This window comes from Monodelphis domestica, chromosome 3 (genome assembly GCF_027887165.1).
Source record: "Monodelphis domestica isolate mMonDom1 chromosome 3, mMonDom1.pri, whole genome shotgun sequence".
In the NCBI taxonomy this organism is placed as follows: Eukaryota; Metazoa; Chordata; class Mammalia; order Didelphimorphia; family Didelphidae; genus Monodelphis; species Monodelphis domestica.
Genome location: NC_077229.1, coordinates 498685937 through 498707299, shown reverse-complemented (window position 1 = coordinate 498707299; position 21363 = coordinate 498685937). Strand labels below are relative to the sequence as shown.

Below are 21363 nucleotides of genomic sequence, written 5' to 3'. Positions count from 1 at the left end.
ATCCTAGGAATATCTGTTGGTGGTAGCTCTTTCACCTCCACCTTACAAATGCCATGCATTAATTTGACACAAAAAGCTAAGCTAACCCCCTCTCAATTGTAGAACAGATCATTTACTTTGGAGGGGAGAAAAGAGACCACGAAAGCTCTACTTTCTTCGTCATTCTTGACATTCACCCATCTTTCCCTGGGATCACCTTGAGATGTGACATCCATCCAGAGCAATAAGGACGGGTCAATGAACAGCTAAGACGTTCTCAAGAATCCATTAGAACACGCCTCAAAGGAATTCTCAGCAATGCTGAAGCATTTCAAAGTGTACACAAACTCCAAAGGAGACTGAAAGTGAAACACTAGGCTTGGCTAAAGCGTCTAGCATGGAAGTGGCCTAGATATTAGGTCTCTCTTCAGCACTCTGCCACCCCATCAGTCATTACCCTGAACATTGTACACCCACCTGTATTACTGAACCACTGTAGATGCCCCTAAGGCGCCAAGCCGTCAGTTAACATCATTTCAGTCTTGCAGCCCTATTCTTATTATTTAAAAACCACATATACATATGTTTCACGTATGTGTATTATGTGCCTATATTGTTTAGTCCTTTTCAGTTGGGTCACTTTTTGTGACCTGATGGGGGTTTTCTTGGGAGAGATACTGGGTAGTTTGCCATTTCCTTCTCCAGCTCATTTGACAGATGAGGAAACTGAGGGAAACAGGGTAAAGTGACCTGTCCAGGGACATACAGCTAATGAGTGTCTGCGGCTACAAGGGAACTTGGGAAAATGAGTCTTCCTGACTCCAGGCAGCACTCCATTCATTGCCACACTGCCATGACGTAGATGTTTAAACTGCTGTGAGCCCCATTTCATTCTGATGGTGCAAAACAGGCTCACCGAAATTAATGGAGAACCCTGTGAGCTGAGCTCAGTCTTCTCCATAAAACCTCTAAGTAGAAGCCCTGAAGAAGCTCCCTCTTCCTGGGCCCCTTCTCCTGCCCAAAAGGCTTCAGCAGAGCATGAGAGCGAGGAGGAGCAAAGGGCTTGGCTGACAAAAGGCTCTGAGCGTTCCTTACACGGAATGCCTTCTCTTAATTCTTAGTGCCGCTCTCTGCCCAAGTCTGTCGCTGCATCTACCCAGCAACCTGCTCTGATGACTTCAGAGTTTTCCCAGACCCATCTCTGAAAGCTAGGCTGAGGGCAGAGGATTTCCAGAGCTAATTAGATGCCAGCCAGCTGCCCACTGGAACAGAGCTAGTTAATGGGGAGCTTAATTAATACTGCCCTTGATTGTTTTTGGAAAGATTGCTCTAGGAGGTGGCCAGGTCTCTGAGCAAAAGGAAGGTTTGGAAGCCTGGCCTTCTGCTGCATCTAGCGAGCCTGGGTAGGACTCAGAGCCCTTCGAGGCCTGGAGCTCCCCCCTCCCTCTCGGCGGGAGGCACCTGCACAGCGGTCCCGTGCCCGTGCTCAGGTGGTACTTCTGCTGCCAGTCCCCTTCCAGAGGCTCCCTGCCGCCGCGTCTGCCGGGCTGCGTTTTGGTTTTTGTTTTTGTCCCATGGCACCCTCCACTAGCAATGCATCTCCTGCATAGAGGCGTAAAGTCGGTAGTGGCTGGTTATCATCAAGCTGGAGGCTGAAAGCCATTCTAAGAGGATCATCGCATCGGGCCAAGGCTTCAAACTGGGGCTCACTTTTCGCTCTTCCAGGAGTTTCACAGGGCAGTTATTCATCCCGTTCCCCTCCTCGCCAACAGAAACGTGTGCCTCAGAACCTCGCGTTCTTTGGTAGGCAGCCATTAAAAATGCATTAATAACCTATAGTGGGTGCAGCATATGCCTCTTCCAAGGTTTGTCGGTGCCTCTCTGTGGTGAAGATGCGGGACTTCTCCAACCTAATTACAAAACAATCAAACAGTTTAATTAATCTGGATTTAGCTTTCTTAACAAGAACTGCCTCCCAAATGAGGCACCCTGTGTATTACCATTAGCTGAAGGATTGTTTCAGGGTACTGATTACCTATGCCATGCGACTTTTCCCTGGGGATGATAGAGTTAATTACCTACCTAAGGTGGGACCACCGGTCAGGCTTACTTGATCAGGTCACCAATATCAGCAGTGAGCTCAGCAGCATCTAAAATAGCCTAGAACTCAAAACATACAAGAGCCAACAAATCCCTGGGAACAGCAGGATTTGAGTAATAAGCAAGTGCAGCACATATGGGCAGAGAATTAACTGGCACCAGTTTTCATTTGAGAGTCTCTCAGGTATTGCTTTGCAGATGGGTGGATGAATTTGGAGAGCAGGACTGGGAGGAATGAAGGTCACATATAGGACTCTGCTTACAGTCCATCTTACTTCCCTGGTCGGGTCCCGGGCTCCATGGACAATGCAGACACTTACTACAAGTCCCTATTTCCTCCCGAGTTAAGATTTTGGAGCCCTTAGTAACCAAAGAGCATCGCAAGTTACCAACTCATTTGAGACTGAGAATAGCTGAGAAATACATAGTATTTTCTAGTTTACAAATTGAACTTTTCATAACGTCTTTGAGAGCTAAGTAGTTATTATTCCACCCTAAAAGATAGGAAAACTGATTCTCTCCTCTTGTTCATCCGTTCTTGTTCATTAATATTTCAAAGCTTCTTCCTTATTCTACAGCCCCCAAATATACGCGTCTCCTTGCAACAGAAGACCGTTCTTCTGTTTAAGAATATTGAAGCAGTCCCTCATCAACTCCTTCATATTTCAAAACATCTTTTATCTTTTCACTCATGCAATTCTCTTTTGCTTCAGGTTCAAAGATAGAATCCTCTGTCCGAAAGCTAACCCTTTCCTTTGTGCCCTTGAAGTCATCCTTTCCCAAGTCCTCCAGGGACTTGCCCCATTGATCATTCACATTTTATTGATATCACATACTCACTCCTGGAATCCTTGAGTCAATCCTCTATTGACTGTCCCTGTGTCAGCAAAAATCTTTGCAGATTGTAATCTTCTTGAAGGTAGTCTCTTTCATTTTTCTTTTGGTACATAATAGTAGTTTAATAAATGCTTGTTTGAATCCCCCAAACCCTTTCTCTGATTCTTCTCTCCTCTCTATCTGTCTTTGTTCACCTTCCACATATTCCTTAACCCATGAGAACCTGAATTTCTGACCCTGTTAGCCTATTGCAATGATTATTTCCAGGATTTCTAATTACCCTCATTGTTAAAACTGATTCATTTCTCAGTTCTCATGCTCCTTTGCTTTTATCCTTCTGGATACTTCCTTTCCTCTGCTGATTTCTGTGACTTTGCTTTCATAATCTTATTCATTTTCCTCTCCTAGGCTTTCCTACATATCTTTTTTTTTGGCCCTAATCTTCTACTCTATACCCTTACTCTCCTTTGGTGATCTCTATTACTATAATTTCATTCATCATCCCTTTGCGGTTAACTCCTAGTTCTGTAGATCAGCTAGTCTCCTCCAGAGTCTCAGACCTACATCTGAATGGCTTACTGCTTATCACCACTGGAATGGCCCTACTGGAACTTCAAGTGCAATTTATATAAAATGGAACTCATCACTTTTTCTTCTTAAACTGCCTTCTTTCTCATTTTTCCTTTTTCTGTTGCTGACAAAGCTATAGAGGCTAGATTCTGAAGGTTGTTTCTCCATTATCTTGAACCAGAACCAGGCTTTCATGCTATTTTCTAGCCACCTCCATGCCATGACACCTTCTTTCATTAGACTTTAAACTACCAGAGGGCATGGACTTTCTTGTTTGGCTTGTATCCCTATCCTTAGTCAGCGTGGTGCCCAGTACACAGTTAGTGCTTAATAAATGTTCTTTCTTTCTTTGACTTCTCACTTAATCAGACTTGAAATCTTAGAGTTACCTTTAAAATTACTCTGTCTCTCCTATTCCACATACCTTGAAATGCCAAGTGTCGTCTGTCAGTTTCTATCGATCACTAACGCTTCAGTCATGACTGATGCTTTGTGACCCCATTTGGCATTTTCTTAGCAAAGAACCTAGAGTGGTTTACCATTTCCTTCTCAAGCTCATTTGACAGATGAGGAAACGGAGGCAAACAGAGTAAAGTGATTTGCCCAGGGTTGAATAGCTAGTAAGTGTCTGAAGCCAGATTTGAACTGAGAAAGAAGAATCTTCCTGACTCCAGACCCAGGACTCTATTCAATGTCCTACCTGCCATCCCTGTCTGTTAATTCTTCCTCCCCAGTATCTCTCCCAGTATCTACCACCTCCTCTCTCTATTCACCCTAGATCAAGCTGTCATCAGCTCTCACCTGACTCTTGCAAGACCTTCTGAACTTCTAGTTTCTCTTTCTCCAATCCATCCTTCACATGGTTGCCAAAGTAATTGTTCCAAAACATAGCATTAACCCTTGCTCACAAACCTTTCATGCAGATAGACATATAATGGCATTTAATAAATGCTTGTTGACTGACATTTTCAAATTTCTTACTATCTTTGCATAAAATGCATACTCCTCAAACTCTGATATAAGGCCCTTCATAGTCTTGCTGAGAAATCCATGTTTCCAACATAATTTTACACCCCAGACATCTCAATCAAACATGACTAGGTGAGTTTCCCATAGTCCCGTCTTGGACTCTCATCTTCTGTGGATTCACCCAGGTCATCCCCTGTGAAAGGGAAGATACATCCTCTTCATCGCAATCTGTTTAAACTATTCTACTTGTGGCCCTGCTTAAGGACCACTTCCTCTCTGGAACCTCTGGTTTCCCCTAGCTGAGAGTGGCCTCTCTCTGCACAGATTGTCCTAGATCACTGTGTCTGGATAGCTTTAATTCTGTCATACTCTGCACCCTGTTATGCTTATTTGTGCACCTGTCCTTTTGCTCCAAGCTAGGCCTTTGATGGCACACAAATGATGGCATTTCAATCGTGTCACCCCATGTGTGGATTTCTTGGCAAAGATACCAGAGTATGACTTGCCACTTCCTTCTCCAAATCATGTCAAGCTTGAGGAAATGAGGCAAACAGGTAAAATGACTTGCCTAGGGTCGCTCAGCTAGTAAACATCTGAGGCTAGATTGGAACACAAGAAGATGTGTCTTCTTGATTCCAAGACTGGAGTTCTATCCACTGCACCACGTAGCTGCTCTCAGTAGAGACACTGTATTGATCTACATTGCTTTCCTCCTACCTTGTACATAATGTCCATTTAATGCATGTTCATTGAATAAACAATGAATAAAAGTGGTTGAATGAATTATTCTCAAATCCTCCCCCATATTTTGCATTTCCCTACTGTCAACCACAATCCACATTTTCTTTTTTTCCAATTCTTTTCCCACCAATCTATCCTATGTATCTGTGCCAGATTAATCTTATAAAATAACTAAGTGCTGGGCCCAGAGTCTGGAAAACATGAGTTCAAATCTAGCCTCATTCATTTACTCAATCATTTACCCTGGGCAATAGTGTTCCCTTCTGTCTGTTTAGTTTCCCCTAATGCATAATGGAGAGAATAACAGCATTTTTCTTCCAGAATTATTGCAAGAATCATAGGAGGTGATATTTGTCAAGCACTTGGTACAGTGCCTAGCATATAGCCAGCTCTTGATAAAGGCTTCTTTCCTTCCTTCCTGATATTACTTTTCTGGTCAAAAACTGAGAATGTCTCACCTGGCTTGCAGGATAAGGGTCAAACTCCTGTATAGCACATGTGGGACCTCCCATAATTTTGCCCCATACTACCAATCTGACCGTTAGATTAGCTCCGTGCTGCTAGTGCTGGTGATGACTCTTGGGGGTCAGTGAGCCTGGAAGCATGCTCAGCACACATAATTCAGAAAGACAGTATTATGGCAGGTCTGAAGCCCTGTTGCATTACTTCCCAAACTGCTCCAGGCTGAGACGGGCAGGTGGGCCTCAGTAACCACCTATGAATGGCCTGGACCCACACTGATACCCCACTGATAACCCCAAGGGAGAGGCTGAGCATCCGCACTGTGAGTGCTAGAATCTTCTTGTATATCCCCGCATCTGTCTCTTCCCCTCCCCTCTCTCTTCTCCCTGTGCCAAGGAGCACCCTTTCTGATCTTCTGCTCTACACTCCCAAGGTGATTGGTCTTTTTTCTTCTCCAAGCCACCCAGCCGGGGCTCTCCAGCCCCTCTCAATGCCCTTGCACGAGTGCAGTTGCTGCTCCTTGCCAGTGGTCCTCCAGAAGCTAGAGTACAGAGGGGACTTCCAACAGGGGAGAACGGCAGGCAACATCTTCCTCCTGTGCCCCCTCTCGTTACTCCCCTTATATTCGGATGAGCCCCCTAGAGCCACGGGAATTTCAGAGCTCAAGTTCCACCGTGGCCATTTGCTCATTGTGACACCTTGGGCAAGTGCCTCTCTGACCTCTCGCTTACTCATCTTTAAATTGGGTGATAGGACACGTTCCTGTCTTAGCTCACGAAGTTCTCATGAGATCCTACGAGATACTGAATGGAACAAACTGGTCTGCCCATGTGAGGCGGGAAGGGATGACTCTATTGCTATTCCTATTAGGAAAAACCCTTCTGCTGCCAGTCTCATAACGCAACATATTCACTCCTGAGTATTCTGAGATTTTGCTGGTTTGTTCTCCTTGCCCAGAATACCCTTTCTTGGGTACCCTGATTCTTCCTCCCCTTTGCAGGGTGTTCAGGGCTCACTACCTCTCCCTTGGACTCATTATTTCAGTGAGCACCTCTGAAATGGTCCCCTTGCTTCCAGCCTCTCCCTTTCTTCAATTCTTCGTTCCCATAGCTGCCATATCAGCCCTTTGCCTCAGAGTTTACATTCTTCTAGAGGAAGACAACTAGTAAAGGGTAGTGGTGACCAGGGAAGGGCATTTTGATCTAGGAAATCACAGGGCCGTTCCATGGAATCAGAGAATAAGAATGCAAGTTATCCGTAAAGAAGGTAGACATTGCCTAGAGAAAGTAAAAAATAAATTGTAAAAGGTAGGGAGAATTATAAAGAAAGAATAGACCAACACATTAGGGAAGATACATTTAAACATTATGGACAAAAGTATGAAACTTTTACAATAGTGGAGTAAACAAAAGGAAAGTATGTGCTAATTTGATTAGAACCTAGAAATTTTATATATTTTAAAAGTAGGAAAACCAGAGATGAAGTTACAAATGGTTAAGATTGAAAAGGACAGAAAGCTTAAATGAACATTTAGAGCATAATTTAATTAGCCTGGCTCCTGATATAACCAAAGCAAATGTATTCCTTTCACTCCCTTCATGAGGTGATAGGCCATCACCTGAGACATATATGTGAAATGAGGTTCTCAGGACCACTCACTCATCAAATTCAGGAACAAAGAATGAGTAAGAGATCTGGGTTCATTTCTTTAACCTTCCACTCCACCGGTGCCTCTTACATATTCAGGTAGTGTCTTGACCCTTTCTTCATGCCTTTGAACATACAACCTCAGCCCGGTGTCCCCTTTTCAAAGCAGACAACATTTCACATTTGGGACCAAGCTTTATATGTGCTGATATTTAGGTTTTAATTAGCACAAGCTCTGTGACTATTTTCAGAATGGCTCAGCTTCTGGCCATTAAATGAATTGTGGTTTCTCATAATTTGTTTTTGTTTGGTGTGTGTAGCATGTGAGTAAATTGTGAAGCCCCCCAAATAAAGATCCACCTCACTATCAAGACAACTGATCTTAGATTTTTTTTCCTTTAGAGAACAAAAATTCCACCATCTTGAAATTATTAACACCCCTTGAGGAATATGAAGAGCAATGTAAAAGTTAAGGGAAGGGGGAGAGAGTTGAAAGAACTTAATTTAGCTGTGCAGATAAATGGACAAAAAGAGTCCAGGGGAGGGGGTTACTGGGCAGCAAAAGCTGAATCCTTGTCTCCAGAGGCCCACTGAACAACAGATGTAGGGACATGATAAATTTCATTGCAGCAGGGGAAATGTATCTTGATTCTCTACCCAGAAAGAAATGGGTTTCTCAGTGCTTCCCAGTTAAATAGTTTTGATTGTGTTGTCTGTCATAAAGTTAATGGCATCTGTTGAAGACATCACTATAAAATTTGCAACCTTAAGTTAATTGAAAATTTTCTGTAGAATTGTAGCAACTCTGCACGTCCTAAGGTAGCCCTAAATGTATCTTCCCTAATGTGTTGGTCTATTCTTTCTGCAGATGGGTAGTAATTTTTGCCCCTTTACAACCAGACGTTGGCTTTAAACTGAAGTCTTGCATTCCTTATACCTAATTAGAGTTATAAATTTCATTAAGGAACCAGTAGTGTGGTAAATGATTTGCTGTTAATGGCTGGGCATTTTTTTCCTGGAGTAGTTTTGCTTATTTCAGGAAAAAAAAAAAAAAAAGATTAGATCTAGTTCAAGATTTTTTTTCTCTTTCTTTTTGTCCTTTCAAAAATAAAAATTAAACCGATTGCATTTCCATCATGTCCTCAGACAGTTCAGCCTTTCTAATTAAATATGCAGAAAAAGACAGGGACAAGCTGGAGTACCCCTTAACTTCCTCTCACCAGCTGCCTGCCAAGCTTTGTCAATGATCAGCAGCAGGTTGAGGCTAATATGAGAAAGTAACAAGCCCCCAGAGGAGGTGCCCTCCTTACAAGGAACCATCCCTGCACCACATCACTTAGGAAAAAGACAACTTCCCTGTATCCTGATCTATCTGAGAAATGCAGCGTGCTTTGGGAGAGTCCTGAATTTTTAAGGCAGCCTAACAATTCATAGTCCATCTGGTTCAAATTAGAGGAATTGCAAAGAAAAACATCAACAAGACATCATCTTATTCAAACACCAGTGATTTTCAGGGTTTTCAAAATAAAAGTACTTGTCCTTTTGTGGCTGGAGGTGGGAGCAAATATTTATTAAGTGATGTGTATCAGTCACTGTGCTAAGAGCTACTTTATTTTCCCACATGTTAAAACAATTTCATCATATTTTACAAAATTGTAAGATCCAAATTGTCTCCCTTTCTCCCTTCCCTCCCCTCTGTGTAAGAGCTTTGCAAATAATATACTTCCTTTGATCCTTATTATAACTCTAGCAGGTAGGTGCTGTTTTTATCTTCATTTTACAGTTGAGAACACTAAAGGAGACAGAGTTTAAGTGAATTGCCCAGGGATTATTCAACTAGTGATCATCTAAGACCAAATCTGAACTCAGACCTTCTTGACTCCAGAATAACTACTCTATCCATTTTAGAAATACTCCGACTAGAAATATATATGTTTTGCGTGACTTCAGATGAATAATTGATATCCTGTTGCTTGCCCTCTCAAAGAGCTTAGGAGGGAGGGAGAATTTGGAACTCATAAGTTTGAAAAATAAATGTTACTAATTTAAAAAATGTAATAGGGAAATATTGAATAAAAAGAATAAAAATTAATGTATGCTGTCCTTTCTTCTTAGGTACTATTGTTTTGATTTATTAAATATTTTAAGATCAGATATAGTACATCTGTCCCTAAAATAAATGCCTATGATGACAGAGACCTAATTTTAACAAAATAATATCTATCCTGTCCTAGTTGCCTTCTTAAACTAAAAACATACTTTGAAATATAATTTGTAAGATATATAGATTTTGTTTGTTATTTTATTAACACTTAGACTTTGAGGATGATCAATAATTATGGTTGATGATGAAAGAATTTGTTTATGCACATGCTTTCACTGAAAGTCATATTTTTGCTCTTATACTCCAGAACATTGTTATGGGAAATATATGTGATTATAATTTTTTTTGTCATCTAGTTCCTTGAGAAATCGCAACTACAGAATAATACTGGAAGCCTAAAGTGATCCAGATTTTTAAAAGCTTATTTTATTTTGTCTCTACTTCTCAACAGGAAATAGTCCTCAAGATAGCCCAAGAAATTTTTCCCCTAGTGCCTCAGCCCACTTTTCTTTTGCACGAAGGTAGGTGTATTTGTGTGGGTATATATCTGTCCACATGCATGCTTGTGTGTCTGTGTGTCTGGATATTAGATTATAGAGTGGGGAGGAAATGTTACGGATACCTATGAAAATTTGACACATAAACCTATATTTACCATTTCATGAATCAATTTCCATGCCTAGTCCCACAAATCATGTGATCTTCAAAAATAGGAACTTTAGTGAGTTTGACTCTTTCAATAAGAAGTTAATTGTTCACTTTTTGCCTGGACAGTAATTATAACAAAACTCAACTCATTTTTCTTCTCCAATTAAAAAAAAAAGAAACATACCATTTTTGCTTCCATATTCAAATATTATGCTTTAAACTGGATTTGGGAACTATAATTGCTTCTTTTCTTTAAACCAAACTTAAATCTTTAAAAAGGTTAAATATATCCTTAATAAGGCCTTTTAGATATGGGGGAAAAAAATCACTGAACCAATAGGTTTCATTAGATAGCAGAATTCTCATGTTATCGCTTCCTTTTATCAATCTAGCATCTTTCTAGCTGCTCTTCATGTCTTGGGGACAGAAAGAACACAATATATACTTGTCTCAAAGTAAGTCTTACTTAACTTTAGTTGTGGGCTTACTTTAGGAACTTTAAAGAAGGCATAATAGTGGGCAGGTTAGACAAATCTTGTGATTTTCTGTAGAATATTGATAATGGAATTCATCCACTAAGAAATAAAATATATACCAGTGACACTCAGGTGTCATAAAGGTATTAATAAGGTCCTTAAAAAGCGAGTCGGGGTTTTTTTTTTCCCTTTTCTCCATTAGGATCATTTTTATTAGTTCTTCAGAATAGAAACCTATGAAATTAAGGAAAAATAATTAGTGCATTTTAGTATCTTAGAAAATAAAGGAAACATACTAAAGAGGTACAAATCTTATTACACTATGCAATTAAAACGAATACAAATCATATTCTCATAATCCTGTCTGATTTATAAATGTGGAGGGTTCCTAGTAATTAAGTGTGTGATTGAAGAATAGATGAATTTGGCTTCCCTGATAAAAACATAAACATACAGGAGCCCCCAGGCATGTTAATTTTTGTCAAATAGACCATAAACTGTGACCGTGGATTATCACAGGAGAGCTTTGGTTCATTTCTGTGTAAATTTCCAGATGGAACTCCCTACATACTCCTTCAAAAAATATTAATTTGGGTAGGAGCATGAGTGATCATATATTTAACTCTAAACCCTGTTAGTTATATAAACTCATGTTGGTATTATACTTGTTTAATATTATGGGATCTGTCTCTGGTTTTGAGAATTTGTTTTCATGTGGGGAACATGGAAATTATACAGATGGATCTCCCCCCACCCAATTCCTTTTGGTGTACATTCATAAACTGAAGGGCTGAAAAAAAATTTTTCCAAGCATATTTCATTTTGGCAATAAAAAACTTAGACAAAAATTAACATGAGCTGAGATAATTTATCAGAACTAAATTTGGACATCCTTTTGTTTTTGGATAAAGAGGGAAAAAATCTAGCAGTAATGTTTCTAGACCTCATATCAATCATATACTGAATGCCAGAAGAAGCTATCGATATGGTACCCTATTATAATTCCACATTGACTGATTTGAAAATTACAAAGTCACATCATGATATATGACTGCTTTCAAAAGTAACTGTTGGTATAAAAAGTATCAAATCCATTTTATTAATGCTAAATTTTTTAAAATGAAATTTGCAATAAAAGGATTGACACAGGCAATGTGGTTTAGTAGATTGAGGCTGGTATCCAAGAATCATGTTCCCTTCAGTTCTAATTGTAGCTTTGACTAGGCTGGGTGACCTGACTAGAACTACTTAACCTTTCTATCCCTTAGTTCCCTCATTTGCAAAATGGAGGTAATAACTTTATCTTCCTTTTCAAAGGAGTTATGGAGGTTAACTAACAATTGTAAATTGCTTTCAGTTTTGTTGGAAACACACAGCACCATATAAATGCTAGCTAATCATAAGATCTCTCTTTGCAGCCCAAGGTTTTATATATGCCAAGTGAAATCCCAGAGTACATTTTCATAAGCAAGTTGTAAAGTCTTGAAAAGAGTTTATAGTAGAACTATAGATATAGCCGACCATGGCATTATTCACTGATCATAACAACCTTTCCTGAAGAACAGTTTGAGAGGCTGTTTTTATAGGGAAGAAGGGAATTAGAATGTCCTCGATTTAATTTGAATGCAAAAAGTTCCAAAATGGATGTTTTTTTATCCCGTGTGCCCAAGGAAATATTGAAATTAAACAAATTCTTTTTCTTCATTGAAAGCCAAGTTAATATTTGGAATGTTTCCCCTTTCTTTATAGTAGAAGAGAAATCATCATATTTTTTCCTCAACATTGAAATGCTTTTGCTGGTTATTTGTATCCTCTATTTCCAACAAATTTTCCCTCTTTTTTTTTTTTATTTAACATACTACAGCTCTTAACTATAAGGGAAAGCTCTTCTAGCAAGAGCTTTGTGAGTTGAATTTTCTTCCTAGACTTTTATTGATGGCAACTGCCAAGTGGCAATGTTGAATTGAACTAGTAGATTCCAAATGGTAGTTCTAGGTAATTCTTCTTTTTTTTTAAGCACTTACCTTCTGTCTTAAAATTAATACTATGTACCAGTTCCAAGGCAGAAAAGCAATATATGTTATGTAACTTGTCCAGGATCACACAGTTAGGTAGCATCTGAGGCCAAATTCAAACTCAAGACCTTCCATCTCCAGGCTGTTATTATTTTTTAAAAGATTCTGTTTTCTTCTAAGCATAAAAAACCCTTATGATGTATAGCTATAATGGTAATTGAAAACACAGTGACCCTTTTTCACCTCATTCAACTGAAGATGCCCCCCAAAATTGAGATAGCCAAAGGAAGTACAACTTATGGTTGGTCCACAACTATACCATATACAATGCACGCTCTCATTTTAACATGTTTCCAGTTGTATCTTTGGTATAGTAAGAAAATATAATTTATGCTTCAGAACTAATAAGATCACATTTCTTGGAATTGTTCATTCATCTGAAAGATGTTCATTGGTACCTAAGGGAAAGGAGAGATAATGAATCATACACTCACAAAAAAAATCATGGTGAGGGAAATGTCATTCCTCACTTTTTCCAGTGACTAGTTTATGATGATTGATATTAAATGGACTGAATAATTCTTCTTAAGTAATATCCTTTTTTAACAAAATAAAAAATATGTCCACTTTTTAGGTATAAAGTACAGACAGAAGGTTTTTCATTTTTTAATCTTTAATGACTAATCAAAGAAAAAATTTCCCCAGGAATTATGTCCCCTATCCATTTTTTTAGTTATTTGCATACCTCTTTTGAACATATATCTTTGATAATTTCATATTTAGTATCTGGCAGCAAGTTCAATTGATTTAATTTATTTGGGGATAAAATAATAATAGTTGATTTAAATCCCATTTTTCCCAGTGTATTTACATATGTTATTTTGCTTCTGTTCTTTAAACATTCTTGATTCAATTATCCTCCAGTCATGGGCACAGAAATGACAGGTAAATTTTGTTTAAAACATATAGTCTGTGATGTGCATCCATTTGAATTTATCCATATTGTCTCTGTGGGCCATACAAGTCAACCACCAGTCATGCTGGCCTCCTTTACCTTGAGTTTCATTTTAGTCCAGAATGTTCATTTTTCACATTAATAGTTAACTATGGCATTTTTCAAGCTGAAGTCCAGTCCTATTGGAGTTATTGACTTCCCATTGTTTGAACTGTATGTGTAAGTGTAGACTCTAAATTTTCTTTGTGTTTGCCTTTCATTTTTTTTTTTTGCTAGATTGATGCAATGATGGCTACAAATAAATTCCATTTTGAAGTGTGATTCCAGTAGCCCTCCGAAATATTCTTCCCCATTTTTATATGTATGTCAGGCTGTTATCCTTCTTGACAAACTAACTAGAATCTGTGTGCATTTATGTCTGTGTATGTGTTTTCATTTTGTTATCTAATTGTTAAGACAATTGTTTCTGGATTTACAAAGAAAGACACAAATGCTTTTATTTTTAGAGGTTTTAGGTTCCCTATTCCTTAGTGTTTCCCATTTCTTTTCCTAAACAAGCTTAGTTACCTTATGTTCCCTTCCCTCAGATCCTTTGAATGACCTTCACTCTGTAGCTTAGCAGTCTCATCTGGCTAGCATGAGAATAAAATCAAGCTTCCTTAAGAATTGAGGAAATTTTCCTAAAAGCTTTGGCACCTCTCCTGTCTGCCTTGCACCCAGTTACTGTGATAGGCAGAAAATCTTTTGCTGTCAGCTATCTAGATGGATAGCTGTTTACTCATAAACTTTTCAAAAGGCTACAGTCACCACACTGCTGTATGGCTGGGACAATGGCATAATTCCAAGGAATGCAGATTTTAAGACCAGTTATTTTCTTAGTGCTAAAACAATTAGCCACAAAGGCTTCAACCACTGGGAAAACTCCCCACGTCCACTCTTTTAGAGGTACATTTATTTTAAAACAAAAAAGAAACCAACAACCTACTTATAAATTAGGAAGTACAATGCTTTTTATGCAAATGAATTCCACACAGACATATATAAGTACCAGTGATGTAATTTAGACTCAATGTAAATTGCTGCTTTTGGAGGACCGTGATTCCAAATTATCTGTTACTTGGTGGGGTATTTTCCTCCATCCCTTTATTTCTCATTAATTTGAATCTGCTGAGCCTGACAGTTATAATTATCCCTGGTATTCATTTTGTCAAAGTATATTAGTGAGAGATCAATATTATGGATCAGCCCATTCAGTTTCTACTTGCTTCAGCCTATTGATTCTGTTTAAATAAAAGTCAACCTGGTGCATAATATTTGTTTACCCTGATCATTGGTGAGAGTTTACCCATTCTCATACACCCTTGTGTGTATTATTGTGCCATTCACTTGTCTGAAAATACTCGAGTTACTCTGAGATTTCTGTATGAGAATACTCTGGTATTGGCTTGCACTAAATTCAGTGTCTCAATAGGACTGATGGACGTCGTTGGTCTTTGGCCTCTCTCCCTTCTTCTGGCTATGGAACAAATACACCCAGTTCCACAGTATCTGTAAGTGTCTGATTTTTTTTCTACTTCCTACCTAGGTATCATGCAGGTAATTTTTTCTTAATGTATTACCAGCAGAATGGATTGGCTGTTTTGTGTATATCTGCTATTCTGAATAGATTTTGCATCTAGTGATGCCTTGGCAAATAAAACACATAGGACTTTTGATTGAAAGCTTTTCCTTTGTGGTACCCAAGAATAAACTCCAAGATTAGGAAACATAACTTTATAAAGTGATAACCTTTTAACATCAGCCTGGATCTTGTGTTTGGTGAACCTATGGCATGTGTGCTGGAGGGGGCTCCTCCCCCCCCTCCACACACCCAAGGACATTTCTCATAGGTCCTGCCCCTCTGCCCACCAGCCCAATAGGAGGGCTTCCTCCTCCCCCTAACCCCCTGTCTGGGGTAAGGTGTGTGTGTGGGACAGTTCACATGAGATGTGAGAGTTGCAGTTTGAGTACTTAGTCTCTAAAAGGTTTGCCATCACTGGCCTAGATTCTATAGAGATTTTAGGAAAGAATTTCAAATATGTAAATCTTCTAGTCTATGCATTTTGCCTGTATATTACTAATATTGGTTGTACAGTATATGTGCTCTTTTCAAAACACATTTCAAACCTCCATCCTTCCTTGATCACCATATTTCCTGTCTCAGTATTGTGTGTCGGTGTCAAGGAGGGAGGTACCTTATTTTTCCTTCTGTTACTCTGATATGATTTGGCATTGGCATTTAATTTATCATCTATTTCTTTTGAGAACTATCCAGACAATTTCATTTGGTTTCCATCAGAAACTAAATGTACTGTACACATGAGCAAAGCGCACTTAAAAAAAAAAAAGAAAAAACCCAACTGAGTGACAACAAGCTTCCAGCTGATAAAAAGTGATTACCAAATTTTAGCAGAGCCCTTGTTATTGGAAACCAAACCACATCATAAAAGTCAAAAACATGGTAACCTTCCCGTGGAAACACATTTTGAAATGATGCCCTCCCTCCCCACAAAGAAATTCCACCATTTTATCCAAGATAATGTAAATAATTTCCAGAGATTTGGCACATTATAATTGCATCCAGTATTCTATTTTATTTCTTCTCATTGATTTGTGGGAGGGATGGAGGAAGATTTGAAACTGAAAATAAAAATGAAAAGAAATGATATCCTAAAAAAGCACTTTCACCTAAGCAAGAGAAGCCAGATAATATAATAGTCATGATACAAAGCCTTCTCCCGTGTGAGAAGAACGAAGGAAATTCTCTTGTCATCTAAGATTCAAAATATTCTTGAAGTGAACCTCAGAGATAGAAAACTGCAGTACTTTGGAATCATAAGGGAACCCTAGAGAAAACCATCTAATTCAGCCCTCTCATTTTATCGAGGAAGAATCTAAGACTTAGAAAAGAGTCCATAGAGTTGGAGATAGTGTGAGAAGCTAGTACTAGACCCCATGTCTCCTGCCTACATTTGGAGGCAAAGGAAACATATCATAGCCTATTCCAAAAGACTATTTTGTGGACTAGCAAGATGAAGAATCTAGTAAGACATTTTGACCTTTTAGAGTATTGCTTTAGAAATTCATGGAATAATCCCTTCACCTATAACTACAAATATAGTATGAAATAGCCTTCCTTAATATGGCTTGTGAAGTTTAGGTCATCTCATGTTTGTCTGAGGAATTCTGTTCTGACGCAGACATATAACCTAACTTTGCTGGGCTTGTTGCAGTCATCCTGTTCCTCCCAGGAGAAGTTGCATCAGTTACCCTACCAACCAACACCTGATGAATTACACTTTTTGTCAAAACATTTCTGCACTGAAAGCATCACCACTGAAAACAGATGCAGGAACACTCCAATGCGCCCCCGTTCTCGAAGTCTCAGGTAACTTTTCATTGGAAACTTATTCTCTTGGATTGACTGATTTCTCTCCTATGGCAGTGTTTCTCAAAGCATGGTCTGGAGGTCCCTGAAACTCTTTCAGGGGTCTGCAGGATCAAAACCACTGTCTTAATAATTCTAAAGTGGTTTAATTTCTAATATGGTAAATATTGGTACCTACAATCTACATAAACAAAAACTCTTCTTGGGGGATGGGGGTGTTTCTCAGTTTTAAGAATGTAACGGGTCTCGAAACCCAAAAGTTTGAGAACTTCTATCCCAACATAATTCTTTTTAAAGCTTACTTTTTTCCCAATTCCATTTTGCAATATGATTTGATTTCTTAATGATTATGAGCATATTTGTTCACTTAAAATAATTCTATTATCATTGAAAGACATCTTTTAAGGCATCAGCATCTCCCCTACAACAATTCCCACTGCCATATGCTTTAATACCTCCAGTAAAGCTGAGCCTACAATGTCCCAATGTAGCCCATCCTACTTTTGGATAATTCAAATTGTTAGGAAATTCTTCCTGACTTTAAGATTAAATTTGCCTTTTTGCAACTTCCCCCTTTTGTCTTAGATATACCCCAGGGGACAAAGAGAACAAGTCTAATCTATCTTCCATATGGTCAGTCCTTCAGCTACTTGAAAACAGCAACCAACTCACCCCTCCCCTGCCCCCAGTGTTCTATTCTCCACACATCCCCATTTTCTTCAACTGATCTTTATCTAGCATGAGCTTACAGCTTTTCACTATCCTGATTAGGCCATCTCCTCTGGATCTTGTCCAGTATCAGTGCCTTCCTAAACTCTGATGCCCAGTAGTGAACATAAGATCCCAGATATTTGACCAGGGCAAAGTATAACTGGACTCTCTTCTCTGTGTTCCTCTCTCAATGTTTCCCAAGATCTCATAGCCGTTTTGTTTTTTTCTTGGCTGAATGTTTATGCATGTTCCATATTCCATACACAGTAGATTTGCCAAGACATAGTGCCTCCCTCACTCAGTCTCCCAATTCCAATCTATAGTTAATAAATGTGTTTTGATGATTAAATGCTTAAATACTCAATGTGGGACTTATGCTATGAAATAATTTTAAACTACTTCAATATTATGAGGCAGACTGCTGCAAGAATTCTTAACATTGGATCTGTGGGTTTTTAAGTGTATTAATAAATATTTCAATTTAATTGGTTTCCTTTCTAGTCCTGTTTATTTTATTTTACTTATTTATATTTTTAAAACCCTTACCTTCCATCTTAGAATCAATTCTCTGTATTGGTTCCAAGGCAGAAAGGCAGTGAAAAGGCTAGGCCCATGGTGGTGAACCTATAGCACACGTGACAGACTTGCCAGAGGGGGCTGCTCCCTTCTCCCTCTCCACCATGCCTGAGGACATGTCTCCCATCACCTGCCCCTCTGCTCAGCTGCCTAATGGGAGTGCTTCTTCCCTCTCCTGTCTGGGGTAAAGCAAGGGGCTCACAGGCAGCATGAGGGTTGTCGTTTGGGCCCCCAGTCTCTAAAAAGTTTGCCATCACTGGGCTAGTCAATCAGGGTTAAGCTCCCATAGCTAGAATGTGTCTGGGGCCATATTTAAACCCAGAACCTCCCATCTCTGAGCTTGGCCCTAAATCCACTGAGCCGCCTGGCAGTTGCCCCTTGTGTTTTATTTTATACGTTTAGAAAAAGTGATTCTGAGAAGGGATCTGTAGGCTTCATTAGATTGGCAAAGGGGCCCTTGGCATGTGCACGCACACACACACACACACACACACACAAACACACACACACACAAACACACATACACAGCCAAGAACCTCTGATTTCAAGTATCCATGTTATTGTGCATTGTTTTAATGTTAGTGACTATATTAAATTTAATAAAAGAACTTTACTCTCAGGTGCCTTTTGTTTTAGATACTATTTTAATTGCTTTTCCTGAGCTCTTTTCACCAATATTAAAACAAAAAAATAAAGTCTAATTTAACCAGATAAAATTGCTGCTATCAGTATTGCATTCTAATGTAAGGTCATTTTGTGGAATCTCATCTTTTCTGTCTCATGTACTATTTAGTATGTGTGTGTACACACAGACACATGCACACACACACAAATGGCTGATTCTGTAGTTTATTACATAATCTGCTTTTGTAACGAAGGCTGCATAGTACTTTGCATGCAAACAGATTGTTTATAAATATGAAACCTTCTTTCATTACATGCTGTGACAAGTTTAAAAGGATAATGTGCTTCACTTGCAGCCCTGGACGTTCTCCCGCCTGCTGTGACCATGAAATAATTATGATGAACCATGTCTACAAAGAAAGGTTCCCAAAGGTAATGAATTGTGTTTAAGATGCACGGCATCTCTACTAACAGGCAGCGTAGACTTTAAGTGTGTGTATGGTGGGTTTTGTTATTGGAAGTAATGATCCAATCCGGTAATGAGTTTCATAAAGCAGCGAACTCTTATTAGAAAGATAAGATCACTATAATTTTAAAAAGAACTGCTGAGAACTGACCCTTCTCTCTTTATGTATTACTGAACTGATTCTAAAATGAATTTTTTGCTGGTTATATTTGGTTTGCCTATCCTCCTGGGAAGCTATTGCTTAGTAGTTTTTATTTAACATCAAAAGTAGCTTCTGGTCCCTTCATACTAGCTCTGTTCAAGGAATAACTTGTTATGCCATGAGAAACTCTTTCTTTTCCTCTCCTTTTCACCCATAATCTTATAGATTATCCCTACATACAGCCAGAATGAGTTTTGGATTGTCTTCATTATTTTCTCCCTATCTCTCTCCCCAACCCTGTCTATTCCCACAGCCTTCCCACTTCACCCATTATATTTTGATGGTTATTTTATTAACTGAGATCTGAAAGTGGCAAGTGTGCTCATTTAACTTAAAAAATCAGAGTTGGATTATCATGAATGAATCTTGGCCAAGAGGAGCTATGACATTCATCTCTTATCATTATACTCATTCCCCAGTTTGCATTTTTGGGCAAAGGAAAAACAGTTGGAAAATTCTCCATTTTGTTCCTGCTTTAGCCCTCCCACTCTTGTAACCCCAAGGAAGGGAACAAAAGGAAACCTTTGGTTTCATAAATCAGGAGCAGAGTGCTTATTATTTTTAATGAGTCCAACATTGATGTCATTGATTAAAACAGTTTGAGCTATTTATCACATGTCAGTTGTTCAGCAGGAAAGTAGACATTGACTCTACAAAGAAACTATTTTCTGAACTGGGGAGAGACGTGGGTGTTAAGGAGAAGCAAAGACCAGAGAAAGAGGGAGCATGACAACATATGATTAGGGATATCTTAGGCCAGGAGTCAGGATTAGGCAATAGGTCCTTACATGTAATTGAATGAAATTAGAAAGGGAAATCGTAGAAGATTTAACAAGAGAATCTTCTTGAGCCTTCAGAATTCAAGGTAACAAGACAAGTAGCATTCTATGATGGATAGAGGAGTGGCCTCATAGCCAGAAGATTTGGGTTCAAGACCCACCTTTGGCACATGGGCAAGTCACTTAACCATTCATCACTTTAGGCTGAGTGGTTATAAGTTTGTAAGTTACAGAGAAGATATTAATATCTGAATTGGTCAAGAGAATTTCCTCACTTTGGAGTTGTTCATTTTAATAAAATCATTAGTCACGTTCCTATGACAGTTCCTTAAAACGACAATAGCAAAGACCACTGGACATATTTGACAGAACATCTGAAGTAGTAAGAAATGAAGGTATCCCAGTGTTTGCACATTATTTAAGCTAGAGGGAGAAACTTAACACAGGCCATTATTCATTTGATAGGTTGCAAGCCAGTGAATATGGATGGCTAGCACTCTATGTTATTGAGCATCATTTATATAGTAGTACTTATAAGATTATCATCAATACTTGTCCTTTAAAATAGCCACAGGCTTCAGAAAGTGCTCGTTTATTGTGTTAAGATAATTGGTGATATACATGTGCATGTTATATCATACCTGGTTGTTTTTTTTTTCTTCCTTAAATAGGCTACAGCCCAAATGGAAGAACGACTTAAGGAAATTATCACCAACTATTCTCCTGATAACGTTCTCCCCCTGGCAGATGGAGTGCTCAGTTTTACCCACCATCAGATCATTGAACTGGCTCGAGATTGCTTGGATAAATCCCACCAGGGACTCATCACCTCACGATACTTCCTTGAATTACAGCACAAATTAGATAAGTTGCTACAGGAGGTATGAACCGTGCATTGTACAGAGATAATTATCTTTTCCAGAAAAATTGTATGAGAACATTTGCTTAAAAGTTGTTGCGAGGAAGTAGTTGAGTTTGCTGTCTCAAGGGAAAAAAATGGACGGTAAAGTGCTATAAATTCATACTGGTTGTTGTTTAATGTAATTAAAAAGTTAATGCAGTAACCTTTACAGAA

The 21363-nt window shown here is 38.9% G+C and overlaps 1 protein-coding gene across 18 annotated transcripts in view; it reads left to right on the top strand.

The window, feature by feature from the left end:
• Positions 1-21363, top strand: part of MAST4 (microtubule associated serine/threonine kinase family member 4) — an 818549-nt gene that overhangs the window by 715935 nt on the left and 81251 nt on the right. For all 18 annotated transcript variants that reach the window (XM_056824832.1, XM_001381429.5, XM_056824829.1 and 15 more), the window contains 5 exons: positions 9861-9930; positions 14975-15053; positions 16776-16930; positions 19198-19273; positions 20960-21169. In XM_056824832.1, coding sequence (XP_056680810.1) covers positions 9861-9930; positions 14975-15053; positions 16776-16930; positions 19198-19273; positions 20960-21169 — 590 coding nt within the window. The remainder of the gene's footprint in view (positions 1-9860; positions 9931-14974; positions 15054-16775; positions 16931-19197; positions 19274-20959; positions 21170-21363) is intronic.